The 22370-nt window shown below is 45.2% G+C and overlaps 1 protein-coding gene and 1 long non-coding RNA gene across 8 annotated transcripts in view; one reads left to right on the plus strand and one right to left on the minus strand.

Moving 5' to 3' along the window:
• Positions 1-22370, plus strand: part of LOC116824772 (uncharacterized) — a 98628-nt gene that overhangs the window by 58794 nt on the left and 17464 nt on the right. The gene's annotated exons all lie outside the window — the stretch shown is intronic.
• NRG1 (neuregulin 1) overlaps positions 1-22370 on the minus strand; it is a 743293-nt gene that overhangs the window by 8436 nt on the left and 712487 nt on the right. For 6 of the 7 annotated variants that reach the window (XM_075067428.1, XM_075067426.1, XM_075067425.1 and 3 more), the window contains 4 exons: positions 21194-21296; positions 17280-17406; positions 16581-16711; positions 15503-15706 (listed from right to left, as the gene is read on the minus strand). In XM_075067428.1, coding sequence (XP_074923529.1) covers positions 15503-15706; positions 16581-16711; positions 17280-17406; positions 21194-21296 — 565 coding nt within the window. The remainder of the gene's footprint in view (positions 1-15502; positions 15707-16580; positions 16712-17279; positions 17407-21193; positions 21297-22370) is intronic. The other variant, XM_032780312.2, reaches the window with a different exon arrangement.

Here is a 22370-nt window from a genome sequence, read left to right on the forward strand (position 1 = left end):
AAGCACTTGCCTTGCGTTTCCCCTTCCCTCAGAAATTTCCTTGTAATTTTTTTTTTTTTTGTCCTTTTTTTTTTTTCTCACCCCTACTGGGTTTTCTTTTTAAAAAGTCTTAGTCTTGCTGGATCAGATGGCTAAGAACTCTAGTCTCACAGCAAAGTGAGCTGATGCTGTCTGTTTTGATAACACGGTATCTGTCGCCTCTCGCCTTCTCCAGAAGTTATTAGGAAGCTGATTTACACAATCAGCCAGAATTCTGCTTTTAGACCTGATGAGCTGCCCAAACCCTATTCCAGCAAATGCTCTTCAGCGTGTGCTTAACTTACTTCCATGTCCTATGCTGTCAATGACTGAGTCCATTGCTAAAGATAAAGCATGTGCTTTAGAGGTGTGACTGCGACCTTAGTATCCACTAGGAATAGATATATTGAGCTAACTGCCGTGATATTTCTGATTTACCCAGGATGTACAATGGGATTGGAATCAAGATAAATCACGGCTGAAACTTTTTGTTGTCCTGAAATGGCTTCTATTTAGATCAGTAATACTTACCAGCACTATGTTCTCCTGTTCTACTCCCAGGGGCCATGCAGACTGCTTGCTATTTTAAGCAGTCCTGGGTCGCACTGTGCAGCATGAACTGCTAAAAATTTCAAAATAAATGATGGGGGGTCACCACTAAACTGATTCAGAATGGGTGCAAAGAGACCATTTGCTTCTGTTGAAAGGGTGCAATAACTCCAGTTTGATCCACACTTGTTCTTTAAATCAAAAGATTCTAATGCATCACTGGTCACACTCGCAAATACCCATGGACATTGCTGGGGCTAGATCAAAAAGCATGGGCTTTTCATAGAATATTAAAAAGTCGTCACCAGATTGAACTCAATGCGGTTTCTCTCTACGTCTTTGCCACCAGGTTCCTTTTACCTATTCAGTAAATTGATTTGGGCTTTCAAGTCATTTCTATGCACAAAGGATGACTTTCATTCTAACAGGCAGCCTCCAACAGTCACAGAATGTTATGGTGTTTTTTTTCCGGCGTCCCTTTGGAAACAAAGATAACTTGTCTATTAAAATCAACATTAAATAAGGTAAAATGGCTCACTTGTATTAGTGGCTGTTTTTTTCCAGCTAGTTCTTTTCTTGTCTGGTTACAGATACCTTGTGTTTTTTCCGCAATTTAGGTATGAAATCTTGTTTTCTGTAAACTATGGCGTTATAGCCTCTGCTACCTCTGAGCCCATTTTCTAGAGATAACTAGGACATTAATATCTGGAAAACAAATTGTAATGACAGTTCCTAGTGAGTACAGATGATTTCTGATTAATTCATTAGTTTCAAATCCAGTATGTACTCTCGTTCGACATGTTAACATTATTTAATTGCAGATTTTTGTTCATCTGCTGTCATTATAGTAGCTATTTTGCTGTACTATTATTCATGCCGCAATAAGCAACCTTTGGCTGCAGAAAGCAGACAGCTCATTTCAGTTACGGAAGCAAATAACCTCTTATAGAAGAAAACAGTCTCGTTTTGTGGTGGGTATCGTTTATCACAGGTATTTTGATTTGGGGGCAGCCCCACTACAAGCCACAGGTAGGGACTGTGCCATTCTTGCAATACCATACCTCCAGTTACCATAACGCACTGCAAAAAAGCAGGAGAATGAAGGTGGAAGGATTCTTGCCAACATACCCATGGACAGCAATTACTGTACAGTACAAACTGTCTCAACATAATAAATTAAAGGCCCATTGAATATCTTGTTTCTTTTTGAAATACTGCTTAAAAAATTGCTACATATGGCACGATAACACTTTGTATCTACATATATTTATTATAAAAGTTTTTTTTCACCCTCCTGTCTTTATTACGTGGAATTCTGCTAAAATAAAATAAATTGTTTGATTTAAGGTGGACTATCATTTATAAAATAAGTTTTACATGTGAGATTCTATGCGTTTTGTTTATGTTTGCTATACAGCGAAATAGGTCTTGATTAGCTATGTACAACTGGACAACCTTAGCTTGTATTCTTTCCTGTGTGAGCCGAAACCGCGGAGTTGGGTTAGTGCCTGCTGTCAGCAGTCGGCATGCAGTGGCTGCTCTAGGACTGGTTGCGATGGGTTCTGTCATGCTCGGAAAAGGCTGTATCCTCACTATTCTTTCGCTCTGTTTCACTCTCGAGCTAGCTGCCTCTCAGAGCTTTGTGTTCGGTTTCCACTTCTATCTGTTGGATAATGTGGCCGTGGGCTTTGTGTCTTTTTGCCTCCGGCTTGTTGACTAGTTTCTCTTTGTGCGAGGCTCCTGTGCTGGCTCGATCTTCCGTGTGTGGTCTCATATTCCTCATCCTCTGAATATCCTCAGGAGGACTAGGTGGTGGGACTGTTCTGCTCTCATGCGGCGGGGTCTGTGTGGAGCGGAGTTAAACGTGCTGCCAATGTCGATGGTCATACTTCTCCCGTAATGAGGTGGCGTCACCAGAAGGCAGAGGCCTCTCTCTTCCACTAAGGACTGACCGCACAGAAGGGCAGATACAGTTAGTGGATTTACTGGTGGAGACATTTCTGGAAGGGGCGGGCTTTGGAGAACTGGAGTGTGGAAATCAAGCAGGTGACATGCGAGCGGTGTGGTATAGCGATAATACCTGAATAATGACATATACAAAAAGGCCCATAAAGGTGGAGAAGAATAACATAAGAGAAAAATTTAAGAAAGGCCACCTATTGCGGAAAAATCATGTGTTCATGTGTATCCATGTCCCGTTCTGTTGATGTCACATGCATACCTTGGGAATATAGGAATCATTTTTCTAATGATGCAATAGTCAGTTATGTATTTTTGCATTGTGCTTGCCTTGCACCTGTTGCTATGGATGTTACATGCATGCATACAAGCTGTGGATTTAGACATGTGCTTGTGGCTGATGCAGGGATAATCCTGCCGTAGAGAAGTGCTACTGTTTCATTTTAGGCATCACTGAACAATGCTATCGGCCTCTGTCAATGCTTCATAATCTAGATACCTGCAGAGAGCGTTCCCAGTGTTATTAGCACATGTATGTTTAGCCTAGAAATGCTTTTGTTCTTATGGGGAAAATGTCAAGGAAGGAGAGGCTTTGATGAATCCGAAGTGTAGGCTATTAGAGAGGCAGGGAGTATTTTCAGTTCTTTGGCGAGTCCAGCTGAGGGAATTAGGAGCAGGAGATGAAGAAACACAATTGCAGATGCAGTAGTTTATAAAGCTACAGTTGCTTGTTGTTCAGGCAACATTGCCTCATGCCTGGGACTTGGAGGGAATGGCGGGAAAGAACTAAATTGAGCGAGTGGAGCTAGCTGAAGCCTGAGCTGCATACCTCTGCTAAAACAGAGGGGCAGATTCTTTGCCACCTTTACTCACGCTGAGTAAGTGGTTCTTACTGTACAGTAGTTCCACTGACGTCAGAATTGGACCAGAGGACTTAGGTGGACCCTAATATTCAAAAATATCGGCCTGGTTCAAACTGATCAGGATCTCCAACTTTGTGCAGTGGGAAATCTGGGTGACAACCATGGACCCCTGGATGAAACATTCCACACTAGTATTCCTGACATATAGCATGGTTGGCTTTTAAATGCGTAAAAATGCATTTTAAAATGGCAGCTGTTCCTTAAGTGGAATATATCTTAAAGGTCTTTTTCAGGCACACCTCCACACCACCCACCCGCGCCACTATCTCCGTTGCCATTTCTATGCGGGTGCATGAGCCACCGCTGGGACAAAATGATCTGGCACAGGCTTACAGAAATCAAAAACAGAGCTTTCCTGCCCCTGCTGTGGAACAGAGCTGACACAAGGATGGTTTGGCTCAGTGTTAATGGCCTCTACGAGAATATTTATCTCAGAGTCCCTTGCATCTTTTTTTCTTTCTGAGGGGGAAAAAGGGGGTTTTTTTAGCCAAGTTGAGGTGATTTTTAATGGAGCTAAGCTGCCAGAGGTAGGCAGCCGTCTTAACAAAATTCTCCTGAAGTTCAAAAGAAAACAAGGGCCAGATCTCTCGTGGTGTAATCGGGTCCTTGCTCCCTGCACTCGTCGGAGCCGACTAATTCACCTCAGCTGAGGATCTGGCTCAATGACGCTGATCACAGGCACATGAACAGCACGACATTCAATTGGTTGTTTTTGCAGCTGCTTTTCCTTTCCCTGAAACTTTCACCTGCTTGAATTTCAGTCTGTGATTCAACGTAACGATACGTATAACCACAGGTGTAGTGGCTCCTGCCCAGTTATAGGCCTACTGCCTGATACAGTGCATTTTATGTTTCATTGGTGAATAATTATCTGAGTTCTGACCACGATCAAAAGCAGTCTAATCAAAATTGTCATCCAAAGCAATGACTCAGTTCTGCATTTTCTTCTTGATTATCCAGCAGGGTTAATTGAAAGGAGGGAAATGAGGCTTAGATTCTCAGCTCTGACTGTGTCGCTCCAATGGATTTCCGTGCAGTGCTATGCTGATTTCAATCTGTCCTTTGTTTCTAGGGAAACATCGACGAAGTAACCATTCCTGTGGCACAATGAAGTTGGCCACTATCAGACCAGAGAGGAAAAATAGGTTGTGTGTCAAATAACAGAATAACATCATTCCTCTTTTCATAATATTCTCAGGAGGCCTCTGCATGCTAATACTCGATCATATTTCTATAAGTGATTGCTTCAGGGATCAAGTTTCTGACAACAAACTGCTTGCTAGCAGAAGTTTCACTTCAGTATTGTTTAAGTTAAACTGGCAGCATCAACGTCCGTATAATGAAATGCACAACCATCAGAACCACTTAGAGGAGTAGTGCATCGTATTGCGAATAGCATGTTATGACTGGGTGTTCTGTCACGCAAAGGAGAGAATTCCACTATGAATGACCATTGACGGTCCCTTCTCAGCCCAATATGTCATAATGGACCATGACACTTTACGACACGTAATTAACAACTGGGTGTATCAACGTTCTCGAAGTTGATGCGCTGTAAAACCGATTTACAACAATTAAAATAAAATGAGATAGATCCGGTTAAACTTATCTAAGAGGAATCCACACACAGAGCTGCAGAACTGGATATATAACGAAACAATTACAAATCACTTTGTGTTGTCGGCATACAATGGATCAATGCTACTGAATGGTGACGGATCCTAATCTTTTTCTTGGATGTAGGTGCGTTCCGGTGCGCCTTGCCCTATATCTTGACGCTCAGTTCTATGGGCTCCAATTACCGTGTCTCGCAGGAAAATGAAGAGCAAGAAGAGGGGAAGCAGCGGAACAGCGGACCAAAGGTCCACTCTACACTACCCTAGGGTTCCAGCCCTTCAGCTTATGTAGGCTCGCAGTTACTTCTATCCCATTGTAGTTATCCCTCAGTGCTCTATGTGCCGGAGGAGAGATCCTGCATGCTCTGCTTTCCCTTCCCCTAAGGTCCTGCTGGCTAACAGCATTACTTATCTCCAAATCTAGTCAGTAGTCCTTCCCTCTTCTGTCTGACTGAAGCGGTTAATTTTCATTAGATCCTTGAGGCAGGGCACGTTAAACTTGGCTACCAGTCCATTTACTCCTGCAGTGTAAGTCTTTCCTGCCTCACAAGGGTCAATAGGTTCATCTGAATATCCTAGTCATATATACTCCCAATCTACACACTCTCCATGTCTGTCCTGGCCTGCTGATTCATTCCCAGCGGATGATGTCTATCACTTGCGGACATTATTCCGATTTTACACATACACCAGGTTTATGTAAACAGTTCTATATCGTCAGATCAGCACGCCGGCCACACTAAGTACACATTAATATACCGGCCGCAGATGTATGCCGTCCAATGGTAACGAGGCTAAAGCGTCGGATTCACAGAAGACGTCGATGCACCGTCGGGGTAAGCTATACCATGAGTACGCCTAGTTGCCGACGTCGCGCGCGACAAACTGCCATTGGTATTTCTAGGGTGTGCAGAATCTCAAGTGCGCAAAAAACAGTGTAGACCACGGTGATGTCTAGGTAAACATGTCATACACTCAAATTACCTATCCTCTCAGTCGAAACAAGGCAGGACATCCCTTGATTTCAACGCCTTTTTACCACCTGGATATGCCTGGCAAGGGATTTGCCTTGGCATCGGCAATCCTGAGTGCAGGCTTTGCCTCGTTTCTCGACTGTCACCAGTATAGATGTATCTGGCGGCTGTGACAGCGTGGACTGCCCAGTCTGCCTAACACATAGCAGACATTCATTGCTTTGAAGGTAGCAAGAACCCGCGCTCACCATACCTACTGCACTGACTCTCCCAATACATTGTAAACAAATTGAGCGATGATTCATCAACCGGTTATCTCAGTTCAGGTACTGTACACGTCTGCCTGCCTGTCTGACGGTTGCTCACTGGCTGCCTCGCCTGAAGATACGACTCGGAGAGTGCCAATGGACAACAAATGGAAGAGAATGACTCCATGTGTCATTCCCTAGTTATTATATCTTTGTCAAAAAAGACAATAGCAGATCCAGTCTGGCTAGAGTATGGGAGTGATACTAGAGAGCCAGAGACAGCACAGCCGCTCCGTTCGCGTCCCAGAGAATCCCGCAAGAACGAATGAGCTGCATTGCCATTCTTAAGTGGGACGTCCTGCCAAAACCCACCCTTTGCTTCCCTCTCCCCAACCTCTTGAGTTCCCTGGCGTAGGTCGCGCGCGGCGCGCGATGTGGGTGTGTGTGAAGTTAAAGTAAGCAGGAATAAGACAGTGACTTTTAAGTGGTAAATGAGGGGGAGCAGCTCAGTTCTTGATAGTCCAGGCAGTACAGAATTTTTCTTTGGACATGCAGGGGAGGGTCATATAGAGCTACAGTGCTCAGTTCTATGATGAGGAATGGTTATACCAGCCATTCTGTGCATATTTTGCCGGGAAATGACGGGAATATATCCCATTTTAAGCAGGGCCCCCGGCAGAGGCAGCCAGGAGCCTCATGGTGCTGTTATGAACAATGGCAGAAGGGACTACAATCTGATGCTACCTCGGAAGGGGATGCGTGCGTGTTCGATTGCAGCACCCGTCTACCGCAGCATCGCAGTGAATAGGGTGAATTGAAAAAAGGCGAGAACATGTTTTGTTCGGCTTTTCGTTTTGTGGGGGAAAGGGGTGTAATTTGACGCTTACCCTGAAACGATTCGAGGGAATAGATTTTGACTCTTCAGTTTCCTGGGGCTGCCAAGATGCAATGCTTTTCAGAGATGCGGGGTGTGGATAGCTGAGGTCTCAGTACCCTCCTTCCTCCCTGAGCATCCATAATTTGATTCTTTGGCTTTCGTTTACGTTGGTCACAACGCATGTAGTGTGGCCTCCGTTCTATCACAGCCCTGGAGATTGTTCAAATGCTTTGTCATTTAGTCTTCTATACGGAGCTTGAATAGAAAGATTTGTCTCCCCAATAACAGCGATCTGATCAGTATCTCCCGTACGTTCATGCTGGAGCTTCTTTTTTGGATTTTGGGACTGCATCCGCCAACCCGCTGCTGATCAGCGCTCCACGCTGGGCAAAATAAGGAAATGAAATTCAAAAGTTCGCAGGGCTTTTCCTATCTACCTGGCCAGTGCATCTGAGTTCAGATTGCTTTCCAGAGCGGTCACAATGGTGCACTGTGGGATACTGCCCGGAGGCCAACACCGTCGATTTGTGGCCACACTAACCCTAATCCGACATGGCAATATTGATTTCAGCGCTACGCCTCTCGTTGGGGAGGCGTACAGAAACCGGTTTAAAGAGCCCTTTATATCGATATAAAGGGCCTCGTTGTGTGAATGGATGCAGGGTTAAATCGGTTTAACGCTGCTAAATTCGGTTTAAACACGTACTGTAGACCAGGCCACAGTGTGTAGACCAGGTCTTAGGTCAGCCACAGAGATGGTTTCTACAAGTTTCTCTGGTGTGAGATGCAGCTAATATGTTCTACTGAATACAAGGTGGATGCCCAGCAGGTGTAAACTGGTGTTGCTCCATGGACTTCAATGGAGCCAGGACAACATGCATTAGCTGAGGAGCTGGTCCTCAACCCTTATTTAGCTTTTAAAGTAAAATTAAGATGTTACTCAGGTTAACTGTAGAGATCAGAGCCTTGAAGGAATATATTCTTATCTCATTAACTCTCTGCACACCAAAGTCTTAGAGGAGAAGGCAATCTGCATTTTTATTTTATCAAGTTCTTTTATGGTTCAAATGCAGCTTTAATCTAGAGTCTCTCTCTCCCCCTATCCTCCAGAAATAATTTTCCATTTATTTCCTGCAGGCTGAAAATAGATGAGGCCTAATTTAACACCCAGGGTTCATGGTAATATCAAGCACAGGTTTGGGCCATCACTGACTGGTGATTTATTGTAAAAATGCAGTCTGTATTTCCCCCTGGAATGTTATTTGGAGGAAATGCAATACCTGGAGATGCAGTGCCCTCTTTTTCCTTGTTAGAATGAAGAGCTATATACCCCAAAAGACAGCTAATGTGTCAAAATGCTGCCCAGGGTAACCTAGACACTCCAGAAGGGCAGTGCAAACAACATCCTCTCTTCTCACCCAGAAGATCAAATATGCTATACTAATGATACTGCATGAACTTGGGAGTACAATCCATATGGCCCATAGACAGTACAGAATACAATATTAGCTACTATAGACCCTGATCCAGCAAAGCACTTAAGCACATGTGTGATGGGGTGGCTGCGCCTCACTGGTATGTAAGGGGTTTAAGCCACCCTGGTGAGGCTGCGTGGGAGGCAGCTAATAGGGAAAAAGCTTGCAGATCCAGCCAATTAGGGGAAAGTTTATTGGAGGAGCCAACCAAGGCCGGGCTGGCCCATATAAAAAGAGGCTGCAGAGCAGAGGAGGGAGCAGTCACTCCCTGGAGTTCGAGGGAGGAGGACTGGCTGCTTAGAAGGCTGGAGCACCATGGACAGAGCAGAGTCAGCAGCGTAAGAGGAAGCTCCAGGCTGAGGGCTGCCAGACTGAGGCCCTGATACAAGGGCAGAGGAGGTGCTGGGGCAGCAGGGAAGTGGTCCAGGGAAGGAGACAGTGGAGTTAGAGGAGGGACAGTATGTGGCTGCCAGCTATAGGCTCCCTGGTTAGGGGCAGGGCCGTCCTTAGGCATAGGCAAAATAGGCAAATGCATAGGGCCTCACTCTGCCTGGGGGCACCACTCCACAGGCAGCCCAGACAGACGGGAAGCAGTGGAGCATGTAGGAGCAGGGCTGCTGGGTCCTAGAGAGAGCAGAATGCTGCACAGTCTGAGGAATGGGATTGGCTGGGGTCTCTGGGAAGGGGAGGGGGTAAGGGCTGGGGAAGGAGCTCACCTGTGAGTGTGCACTCTTTCCCCCCGGCTGAGGTGAGGTGAAAGGCAGGACTCTGTGGCTCGGCAACCAAGTATCTTTTGTTTGTCCCGCAAACATCCATTCTTCTCCCCCCCTGCCCCACGGAGCACCCCAACCTTCTCCCTCCTCGCCCAGGAGCATCCCTTCTCTCTCATCCTCCTCCCCTTCCGTCAGGCCGGATTGGTGAGGTGCTGGGGGTAGGTCGGGGGAGGGCAAGCTGCATGCCTGCTGAGAATGAAGTGAAAGTAACTCACTCCTCGGCAGCGAGCCAGGATTGGAATGTCACACAGGGCTGGGCTGGGTTAGCCAAGATGTGTGAAAAATCAGGAATAGGGGATTGGGTACAGTGATTAGATATCCCTATTTTATAGGACAGTCCCAATTTTGGGGTCTTTTTCTTATATAGGCTCCTTTTACCACCCTCTCCCCAATCCCTGTCCTGAATTTTTCACACTTTCTGTCTGGTCACTCTAGGTGGAGTAATTGGTGCCTATATAAGACAAAGCCCCCAAATATCAGGACTGGCCCTATAAAATCAGGACATATGGATCTGGCCACCCTAATCTGGGGAGTGCCCTCCCCCGGGCTGGCAGCTGCCAGAGATCCATCTCAATCCGGGGGAGCTGCACAGGGCAGGATGAGCTGCTGTGGCTCCATGGATGCCTTGTCCCTGAGATCAGATGCTGTGCTAACTTCACCATGGTCCGTAGGCTGGTGTGGTGCCCATTGGGTGTGATTGGGACCTGAGGGTTTGCTGCTGCTGTTGCAACTCTGCCACCCAAGAGGTGGATTTTGGGGTCCTGCAGTTTTCCACCTATCTCTCCTACTACTGCAGCTGTTGACAGAGGTGGGGGTGAGCCAAGCATGAAAGCAGTGCTGTGTTGCCATTTAGGTTGTCATTTAACAACTTTGTTTCCAAAAATTCTTGTAACAATTCCTGAATCCAATTTCAATATTTTTTTTAAAAAAACAATATCTTAGCCAAAACAGAAAATTAAGTTGTTGACAATTATTTAGTGACAGTTGGTTTGAGGCAGGGAGTCGCCAGTTTTTCATCAGAGAAACAAAAATGTTGACTGACCTTCCTATAGCCTGTTACTCCTGATAAGAGCCTCCAAACACTGTAATATGCCTCATCTCCTTACTAGTGTATAAAGCAGGGGTCGGCAACCTACGGAACACGTGTCAAAGGTGGCAGGTGAGCTGATTTTTGATGGTATGCAGCGGCAGGCTGAGCGGCTCAGCCCACCACTGCTCTGGGGTTCCGCGCTGCCCTATTGCCAGCTGGGATACCAGCCATCGCCCACTCAGCACCTGCTTGCGGCCTGGGGACCCCCAAAGGAACCCAGGCTGCCGTGGGCTGAGGCAGGACCGGTGCCATAGACCTCAGATAATAACAATAGTTGAATATCAATCTGAGAAGTTTATGAAGCTGGCTGGTGGCGGGCTGAGCAGGGCCGGTGGGGGGTTGAGTGGCTCAGTCTGCTGCCAGTCTGGGGTGCCAGCAGCACTCAGCCTACTGCTACTACTCCGGGGTTCCGGCTGCCGGCCCTTGCCAGTCAGGAGCTCAGCCGCCGGCCCCACTCTGCCTCCTGCCAGCCTGGTGAGCAGAATCCCAGGCTGGTAGCGGCTGAGGGGGTTGGCGGCCGGGATCCTGGCTGGCAGGAGTTGGTGGTCAGAACCCCAGACCAGCAGCGGGCTGAGCAGGCCTGGGATCCTTGTCTAGGTTCCAGCCACCAGCCCCGCTTAGCCCGCTGCCGGTTTGGGTTTTCATTTACTCAGCTGGCAGTGGCCTGAGCAGGACCGGTGGCCAAGACCTCAGATAATAACAATAGTTGAGATATCAATCTGAGGAAGTTTATGAAGCATTGGTTGCTATTTCGGAAGAAGCCAGAGATCCAAAAGCTAAAAGTGAAGCACAGTCATTGGCCTCTGAAATATCCAGCTTCAAGTTTCTAACATCTGTCGTAATCTGGTATGACATTCTTGTTAAAATCTCAAGTGTAAGCAAAATAATGCAGAGTCCAATGATGCAGCTTGATTCAACACTTACCTTACTAAACAACACACAAGACTTTTTAGTGAAATACAGAGAACATGGATTCAAAGAAGCACAGGTTACAGCAAGAGAGCTTGCACAGGCACTCGGTGTAGAACCAAATTTCCATGTGCGAATGTGACACGAGTTTCAAGGAAAAAACGACAAATGGAATATGAAGGAGCAGATGAGCCCATAGACGATCCAGAAAAGAAATTTGAGGTTGAATTTTTAATGTTGTGATGGATAAAGCAGTATCTGCTGTTGATGAAAGGTTTAATACCTTGCAAGTACACCATGAACAGTTTGGATTTTTGTATGACATAACTAAATTCAACGAAATAGGAAAACAAGAGCAACTAATGACAAAGTGCAAGAACCTAGAGAGCCTCCTGAAGCACGGTGATAGTTTTGATTTAAATGGACTTGAACTGTACGAAGAATTGAGTACACTGTCATCAATGTTGCCACATGCAAAATCGGTGATGGACATTGTACAGTTTATTCATACCCGCAAACTTGTTGACATATATCCTAATGTGTACATTGCCACTCGTATTCTACTGACAATTCCTGTAACAGTAGCATCAGGAGAACGGAGTTTCTCAAAACTAAAGCTCATTAAAAACTATCTCTGCTCTACAATGAGTCAGGAACGCTTAACTGGTCTTGCTATTCTTGCAATCGAACAAGACACGACTTTGTCTTTGTCATACGATGACATTATTACTGATTTTGCAGCCAAAAAGCCAGAAAGATTGCTTTTAATTAAAAACAAATCTTTGTTTCAATACCTCTTCATATAAATTTCCAATAAAATTTTGATAAATTAAAAAAATATATTATTTGCTCATTCTGTCATATCAGAATTTTTTCTATAGTGCTGCTTCTTTAGTGCTAGTCCATCAGCATTACAGTGTGCTTAATTAAGTTAAACTGGTTTTAATAACGTGAATGTGGCAAGTTTTCCAATACTGTAAGCTTATGTTTGTGTTGCTAAGAGCAGATCAGGCACAGGGGCACCAGTTTAATAATCTCGCCTAGGGCACCATAAATCCTAAGGCCGGCCCTGGTTAGGGGCCTGGATAGTGGGCAGGCCCGGGCTCCCCACCCTCCTTGCCCCTACTGAACGAAGTGGACAGTGGATGGACTGCAGTTTGCCACTGAGACAAGAGGCTAGAACCTGGACTGCAAACTGCCAGTGAGGTAAGTGGTTAGATTGTCAGTCCCCTGGAAGTGGGGAAAGAACCGAGTGTGGCACAGCCGGAGGGCTGTGTCCAGAAAAAGACGACGCGGTCGGGAAGCGATGCAGGTACGCGACGCAGAGCAAGGAGTGACAACGGGCGATGCTCCACCTGAGGAGGGTGCACTGGCAGCCCTGAGATAATTCCCAGGTTGGCCAGAAGGAGGTGCCACAACAGTGAGTTGAACCTGTCACATATGGTGGAAAATGCGGGCAGATGGTCACCTCGATACAAGGGGAAGACAGAAGACTGTGGGGACTATTGCCTATTTGAGAGGCTAAGGGATAAGTAAGGTACAGAATGGAATCTGCAGATGGTTCTGGGGCCTTCCCGAACTGGACTTCGAAGGCAGTGTCCCTGAGGGAAGGGGCCGAGAGGCCACAAGGACAGCTTCATACTCTGCTGCAGCAGGTGCTCTCCACCCAGCAAAGACAATGGGAGCACCTGCAGGCTTATATGGCTGGGTTAACCAAACAGCGGCTGTGCTTGTTTAAGTTGCTGCAAAGGGGAGTCCGTGAAAGTCGTAGGAAGTGAGAGGGGAAGCCAGGCACCAGAACCAGGAGGCCAAGCTAATGTTTCACCTGTGGGAGGCTGGATCATGTTAAGAGGGAGTGCCCCTACCGGGATGCGGAATGGGGGCCCCACTCAGACAATAAGAAGGTGAAAGAGCCCAAGAGAGACCCCCCCTGTGAGGAGAACAGGGAGGCATCGGGTTTGTTGGACCTGTGGGCAACAGGGACACGAGCAGAGGCAGTGCCCTCTGGATTATAGGGGTAAGGCTAGCCCAGGGGAAAGGGCTGAGAAAAAGGAGAAGGACCATGAGAGGGCCATGGCCAAAGGAAGACAAGGGATAAGCCTCTCGTGCCATGAGAATGACCATATAAAAAGGCATTGCACCCAGAGGAGAAAGTGGGGGATGCCAGAGCACTGGGCTCGGTCTGAGAATGCTAAGAGCAAGGGGGCAGTGACTGAGGCCCTGATAGACAACCCTCTCCCCTACTCAGAAGGGGCAGGTAGGGAGGTGATGGGTAAGATGAGTGAGGCAGAGAAGATCCAGAGAAACAGGGAACCCATGCAAGAGCAGGACAAGCTACGGTAGGGACCCAGACCCTGGAAAAGGAAGACAGGCTGCTTCCCTTGGTGGAGAGCCTGAGGCAGGAGAGAGACACCCTGCAGGCCCAGCTGCGAGGGAAGTGGAAAAGGACGACACGGTCGGGGAGCAACACGGGTCCTGGACGCAGAGACAGGAGTGACGACGGGCGAGACACCACCTGAGGTGACCACCACCACCAAGCTAATTCGCAGGATGGGCAGCAAACGGCACCACAGCAGTGAGTCAAACCTGTCACAACATGCTTAACTTTATACTTGAGTGAGCCCATCAATATTAATGGGACTACTCATATGATTAAAGTTAAGCATGTGCTTAAGTGCTCTGCTGGATCAGGGCCATAATTGTTTACCCGATTTGGGAGTTGTTAGATACTGCATTTCTTGAAAGCCAAATTCCAGAGTAAAATTACAGGCAGTTTTTTCACAATAATTCGACAGCTAGCGATGACCCAGCTTTAAGCTCTGTTTTGCATTCCTACATGCTACATTCATAGAGCTCATTCCTATTTTTCAAGCTTCTCTATCTTAACCAGCTCCTCTCTATTTGTAAGAACCAAGCAGGATATATGGCTTCTGCTGTCATTTGCACATGCTACGTTTTGAATCATGAAAGTTCTCCTGCACAACTCAAGAACTTCTGTGATTATGTTTATTTAGCAGTAATTATGCTACTACAGACAGGCAGTTAAAATCCCCCTGTGAATTCACAACACTCAGAGAGTTGATCTAGGAACATTTTGTTCTCATTTTTCTTATATCCTAACCCACAGAACTCTTAAGTTAGGGCTGTCAATGAGGGCTTAAAGGGCAGACGGGGATAACTGGTGCTACCTTAATGTATTTATAATTATTTTTAAAAGTTGCAAACACAGCAATGTATAAAGAAATGGTTTGTATTTGACAGTTTGCCCCTCCCCCACTCCTTCATATGCCACTCGTCCTTTCCAGCTGTAAGCTCCTGGAGGGAGAGATCTTGTCTGTGTACATGTTTGTACTGTGCAGTGCCTCACACAAGATCCTGAGTGGGGCTCTCCTGTGCTTCCATAATAACAACAAAAATGACAGCACTTCTCAGGCATTGTCAAAATCCATTCATTTTTCCCTTTTGCTTGTTATCTCTCCTGTGCACATAGGCCGCTGCTATCTGTACTGACGCTCCAGTAGTAACAGTCATCCTACCCAGTGTCAGTTCTAGTTTTGCTTTTACTTACAAACACACCTGGGGAGGAATTTTCAAAAGCACCTAAGGGGCGGAGGAGCAGAAATCCCACTGAAGACAAAGGGGCTTGTGCTCCTAAGGTACATAGGCGCTTTTGAAAAATATCCCCCCCCAGTGGATCAGTCAATCAATCCTCTTTATCCTCCTCTTTTGTCTCTGATAAACTTCACAGGCTGCCTTATTGGATGCAGGAAACAACCGAGAAATGGAACTAAGCAACAGGTTCCCCTTTGATCTCCTTTCCTAGCTTCATATGCAGTGGAAACCTCTGGCAAATGTCTGCATGTGAGCTACTGCCCAGTAGCCACGAGCCAGGACCAGAGGAGGAAGGAAGGGAAGAAACGTATTTGAGAGATTAATGGGGCACTGCTCGGCACATTTATGAATGAGAAGGAGCATTTCCTAAAGAAACAGAATTTTCCCTCTGGTCCTCAGGCACAAGGATTCACTCTGAATCTCTTCAAGCCCACTTTGCCCTGGCAGCTAGAGGGAGCAAAATGAATTTCTTGTAGTACCTTTCGCTGTGAGGCGAATCTCGGTAGGAGTCAGGGGTCTCTCTTGCATGCCTCAGGAAGCTGTTGCAATCTCGTGGACCTCCTATGCCACTGAGGCGTCCTCTGGCTCCTGCTGGGCTCATGTGCCTGCTGTTCTCTACAGAAGAACTCACAAGCACGGAGTGGCTTTCCGAGATAATGCTTTCCGTCTGACCGTTACTCCAACTGATGGAGGGGAAGGAGGAAAGAGGAGAGAAAGAGCTTTCATTTTAAATTCAATACAGGAGAAAACAAACTCACTAAAGTTTAACAATGGGAGAGCAAGGGCTACATGCAGCTCGGGATATGCCTGTTAAACTCCATACTGGTTTATGGCAATCAAAGACCCTAGTTGGTGTGAATTCTGCCATCCTACAAATGACAAGATGGTTTTATTTTTGTGACTATCAGTAGGTGGTTTAGTTTGGGGTGGAAAAGAGTTTTCCAGTCATTAGCAAGGCTTCTCAAACTGTGGATTGGGACCCCAGTTGGACCCATTTTAATGGGTCGGCAGGGCTGGTGCTGGACTTGCTGGGGACCATGAGTAGTGGGGTTCAGGCTTTGGCTTCAGCCCTGGGTGGTGGAGCTCAGACTTCAGCTTCAGCCCCGGGCAGTGGGGGTCAAGCTACAGGTCCCCTTGGGCTGGGGCAGCGGGGTGCAGTTGAGTCAGGCTTTGGTCTTCCCTTCTGGGGTCATGTAGTAATTTTTGCTGTCAGAAGCGGGGAGGGGTCACGCTGCAATGAAGCTTGAGAACCCCTGAGCTAGAGCCACTAAGTGATCTCACAGTATCTCCAACAACACACAGTATCTCCCCAGTTCAACAATTTGTGTATATTAAAATTCACAGTACCAGTAATGGAACTCCACACAATCATATGGGCTCTTGGTAAACTCCCAGGAAGATAATTAGTTTTAGTGGCAGGATGTAAAGTACCATACATCTTTAGATGAAAACCCCATGACCAGTGCATTTTTAAGCATCTGCTTTAGGTAATGGTGGCAGAACTGACATCCACCACTTTCTCCTTAGGCAGGAAGGTTTGTTTTCTCATTCTGGTACCTATGGCTGGGCGTCTGGGTGACAGTGGTGGAGTGATGCGTTGTCGAGGTGTAGTGACTTGTGGAAAACGACATCTCTGTCTCTCTCTCAATGACGTGTTCACTGGATATTACATTTTTAGATACATACTGCTGAAGAAACAGAGGTATCTCAGGTTTACACAGGGGAACGTACAGCACATCTGCACACACACACACATTTTTCAGATATTTATTTTGGGTCCTGGGTGAGCATTACCCCTGCAACATTCACCAGCCTTTGGTGGCTTGAAGAACAAGAAAATGGGTTTGTTCGTAACCTGGTGACTACAAAAGAAAAAGCACCACGATCTACCAACTGGCAATTAGGCTAGTCCACACCAGGAAGATTAAATATCCACTTGCTACATTATTTGTAGAGAAACATCTCCAAGGACATGCTTCTTTAAAGTACTGTGGCTATGAGCTCTTAGTTTCTTTTGCTAAAGCTGGTATTCTAACATCTCAGCCTCTGATCCAGAGCGATCTAGTGACTGATATCCGGTGTTCTTCTGAAATGGCTGTACATGAAAATGCTCTGAATTTACTGTACATTAGAATAATTTCTTAAAGTTTCTAATCATTTCTTGGTGGAGAAATCCCACATTCCTGGAAACCCTGATCATTAATTTTTAGCAGCTAGCAGTTGAAAAGCCCTCAGATAAATGCAGTGGCTACCTACATTTACCAGCTGGACGTTTTCGGGCGGTGGATTGGGATGGTGGGGCCCATTGGCCATGTTCACCATGTTGTTCTGCTCAGAGCGAAGGCTCTGCCTAAGATGATCATGCAACTTTTTCCGTTGCTTCCTGTATGTGAAAGAGGGAAATGATTTTAATAGACAAAAGAAAGACAGCTGCACCATCCAGCACGACAGAACCACTTTATTGTCAACCCATGCCCATTGTTGAGGGTCTCTGAGCAATCCCTATCACCAGGGTTATAAGCACCGGCAGAGCTGTGGAAGGTATGTGTTTGTGTGGGAGTGAAGGGAGTTGCAGAAGGACAGGGAAAGGTCAGAGGGGAGGAGATCCATTTCCAAAACTTACTCCATTTCAGAAGCAGTTCTCCTCTGAAGATCAGATTGACTAGATGGTGACATTCTGGATCTAACAGTCCACTGACTTATATATAGCTTGGTTACCTTCTACTGTACTGAGCTGCCAACCCTCATCACTAGCACAAAATCACAAAAATCAAAGCACAAAACACAGTGGATGTGCTTCTGCCTTTGCTTGTGCATGTAAATACAATCCAGTATTATGCAGACTGCTTATGTGTTTGATAGCATGGGCTGGATGGACATGCTGGAAACGATTCATCTCTAACCCATCGGTCCTATGGGTCTAGGATCTGAACCAGGGAGCACCCATGTTACAAACAACAGCTAATGCTTTGCACTGGCAGCAGTAGCAGATCCTGTGCAAATACCACCCTGATCAGAAGAGCAGCAACATGCATCCTGCAGTGGCTGTTCAGCAGAAGCCCTCCAGTCCTGTACCTCTTCTGCCAGCCTTGCAGCTAGCAATGTGTTACTATGATGACTTTTCTCAGTCAAGACAGGAGGTAGCCCAATGTTTCATACTGTGTGTTCTGTGACAACGGAACTACAGAATTTGCCATGGAATTTCCTCCCTTACAACAGAACTGTGCTCTACAATTCAAGCTTTCATGTAAAAATATATTTAGAGTCTTTATGGTTGCAGAGGAAATCTTGAAAATGTTAATAAAGTGCTAACTGATAAGGTGAGGTTGGCCGAAGTGTGCAGATACCCTGCCAGCTCTGTGAACGGCCTCATTCATATAAATGGCACGTTAACTCTGAAACCTAGTGATTGTCACATTGATGTCAACACTGTTAATAGGTTCACTGCTATTTTGACAAAAACATCCAACTATTGTGTTTCTGCCACAATCTCAAAATGTCTCGATTCCTCTTCTTAGACCACAACTTCTATGTCCCCTGCTCGGCTGCTAAACCTTCTATGAACACTTGTATGGGCTAATAACAAGCTGCCAGGATCAAAATCTATAGCACACCAAGGACTGAAACTGCAGTATAAAATGTATCAGGACTACAGTATTACAACTGTTATTCAATTTCATACTTCATTTATAAATATCCTCCAGATTTGTTTGAAGGTACTGCAGAATTTCCACAATAGTGCTGCAGAACCCAGGGAATCGAGTGTAAAATTTAGGTCGTTTACTGCAGAGTATATAGGGTCTTGCCTATAGGACCCAAAGCTGTCTACAGAAGTGTAGATATTTTAGCAGATAAGATATTTCAGGATATAACCATGTTATTTTCAACCCTTTTCAGAACTCAAGGGAGGATATTCCAGGCTCGCCAAAAAAACAAACAGAAAAAAAGAAGCTGAAGCTTCTGAAAAGATGCTGTGATCAAGGAAGCTTGAACGCAAAGAATGAATTACTCGACACTGTGCATTTTATAATTTTTGCATGAATTACTGGAGGCACATTTTGGCTTTTGTTATAATTTAGTACAGTGGTTTTCAACCGTTTTGTCATTTGTGGACCCCTAAAAAATTACCAGTGGACGTGCAGACCCTTTTGAAAATAGGGGACCGTGGACCACAGGTCGAAAACCACCGATTTCCACTCCTCCTGCACTAGCGAGGCCAAGATGTAGCACAGTTTGCCTGGGTGCACTACGAATACAGCAGAGTCAGGAGATATGATTGCTACAGAATTCCAATGCACAAGACTTAAGGCAAGTTAGGGAACATGATTCAGGTCGCATCTATGCTAGAACCTGGAATTGTGTTAGTGGATAGCTGTGTGGTAACTAGGATCCCTGACTCAGCTGTATTTGTAGTGTAGGTGGGTCCGAAACAGGCTTAGATTCATAATTTATGGGTCAGATTCTTAGCTGGTATAAATGGCATAGCTCCACTGAAGTCAATGGAATTCTTCCAATTTGCACCATGTGGGAATATGGTCCTATGAGTCTCTGCTACTTTTCCCCTTCAGTAATATAGCTGGGTGCATTTTGCAAATGTGTCATTCTTCTTGCATTTAAAGGACATTAACTAAAAAGAAATTGCAAAAGGAAGCTGAGAGGAAAGAGTAATGGGAAACCTAATGTGCACATCCTTCGTTCTGTGACGTCTCTTCATTAATTTAATTGCTGTGCAGATAGAACACTTCAGAATTAAAGATTCACTGTTAGATATCATCTTCACACTCCATCAGCAGTGTCATTTGCAAAGATGCCCACGCATTTCTAGATCTTTCTTTTTACATATTCTTTTCAAACCCATGTGGGGTTTTCCTAAAGATAGGAGGGGGAGGAGGGAGCACATCTCCCAAATGCCAGCATGACTCCACTGCCACATTTTGAGGGTTTAACCTATCAGGCCCCTTTTCACATGCATAAAGTGCTTTAAAAATATTTCACAGGCCGCTGACAGCAATTCCTGATATCTCCTGCCCCTCCTGATTATCAAGGGCTGGTATGGATTCCAGCCTGCTTTAGGTGAATCCTAGAGAGGTACTTTAGGATGTGTATGCTTAAAAAGCTGTAGGTTAGAAGCCTGATCCAAACCCCACTGTCCATTGGTTTCAGTGAACTTTGGATCATAGAATCATAGATTATTAGGGTTGGAAGGGACCTCAGGAGATCATCTAGTCCAACCCCCTGCTCAAAGCAGGACCAATCCCCAAATGGCCCCCTCAAGGATTCAATGCACAACCCTGGGTTTAGCAGGCCAATGCTCAAACCACTGAGCTATCCCTCCCCCCAAGTCCTAGAACAGCAAATCTAATGGAACATTTGCTTTGTGCAAATGTGGTTGCGTACGATACTTTATTTTGGTGTTTGGTAGGTACAATTAGAGTTTTATAAAAGCAGCAAAAGAATTTGACAGTGCAAGCCCTATTGACTTTCACTGGGACTTGCTCCAACATTTTTTACATTAGCCCCATAATTTTCAGAGACATTACAGAATTTAACAGCACATGTCTATATTTACAACAATGTCAAATTCAATCCTTTAATCTTTTGGATTTCCAAGTCCCTACTGCCGCTGATCTTGTTCTCAAATACTTACAAACTAGTCTGATCTTTTTACTTCTAGTCTTTTACTTCTAGACTTCTCTAGTCACGTTATTAAAAAGCCGGGGGAATTATGAACACGTGACAAAAAAGGAACGAACAGATCAGTAAAGTTAGTTTGACTCACATTCTAATTGGGAGGATTAGTTAATAAATGTTTGCAAAGTCCTTTGATATCATCTAAGGTGATAAAATTAGTATTATACTTTCACCTGTTATTGAGTGAGATTTGTATCTGCCAGTATTTAATTAGTTTTGTCACTTACATTCGAATTTAGATAAACACAGATTGACTTTGTATGATGAAATCATCATGCTTACATACATGCCCATCACATAGCAATAGTGTGAATCAACAATGCAAGCCTCTGGCAGGTTTCAATCAGGTGCTGACTATCACCCCACAATTGTCCAATGGAACTACTCATGGAGTGTGAGCATTACGTTCAGCTGTGTGGTTTTGCGATATAAAGCCCTTAGGGATAATCACAGAGATAAAAAGGAAGAGAAAAGTTTACTTGGTTTTGCAGTAGGCCACAACACACACGATGCCAACTACAAGGAGGGCAATGCAGATGCCAGTTATGGTCAAAACCCTTTTCTGGTATAGTTCCTCTGCTTCTAGAAAGGGACAAAAACAGAGAAGATTACAAGATGCAGGCTGACAATTCAAGCAGATGACAGTGGACATGCTACATACCACCACACAGGATCACACAGTAACACAAACCCATGATCACCGTGCACTTTGGGCAAAACTCTACTGCAGGATCAGAACTTAATCTCTTAACACAATATCAGCGGCTAGTGGGTGCCAAAAAAAACATAACAAGTAAAATAAAAAAGATACTTATATTGTTAACTAGAACAATATCCAAAATCTGACTTTAAAACTGACAAAATATCAGCATTTGCTGAAAATAAAAACACAATGCACTAAGGTAATAATGTGATTTGAAAATGCTTTGGATGTTTTGCTCTTGCAAAGACAGCTGGAATAAAGGTTAATTCCCAGGCCCAGAAAACAAATTTAGCTTGTTTCTTCTTCTCTTATTTTGTTTTAACATTCAGTGTTGTCCCTTTCCTCCAACCCCCCCGTTCCCCAAATCAAATTTATATCTCAGTGGTCTTTACAGGAGAAATTTCAGAGTATCTTTTGACGTTTGTAACATGAGGTTGGCTTGAATTTGTATCACCAATGAAAATGAGACAAATGGTCAGAGGTCACTAATAAAGCTCAGCAGTTGAGCCTATCACCCCAAAATATGGCAGTAGCAATTATTAGTGATGCACTGTATCAAAGAAACACTGTGTCATTACTTACATATCCAGATTTGTATTAAAGGAATGATCCTAGCTAGAGGGTAGCCTTGCCTGCTGAAGAAAACCTGTTCTAGTCACTGATCTCATTCACAGAGATATTTCACCATTCTAAAGAAATCATTAGCACCAGCCATGTTTGGGTTGGCTCAGCCTTCACATTCCGTCATCGCTCACACTTGGCGAAAGCATCATTGTAAGTTGCAGCAGGGAAATGTTATGCTTAGAACTTTGAACTGGAGCCACGTAGGCCCAGATCCTCATAGGCATTTAACTCCCACTGAGCGGATCTGGGCCCAACTGAGGGTTGACTCAAGACACGACATTGGGAATCTGGCCTGTTTCCCTCTCTTTGGAACTGAAATGGTCACCAAG

Source organism: Chelonoidis abingdonii, chromosome 6 (assembly GCF_003597395.2).
Source record: "Chelonoidis abingdonii isolate Lonesome George chromosome 6, CheloAbing_2.0, whole genome shotgun sequence".
Lineage (NCBI taxonomy): Eukaryota > Metazoa > Chordata > Testudines > Testudinidae > Chelonoidis > Chelonoidis abingdonii.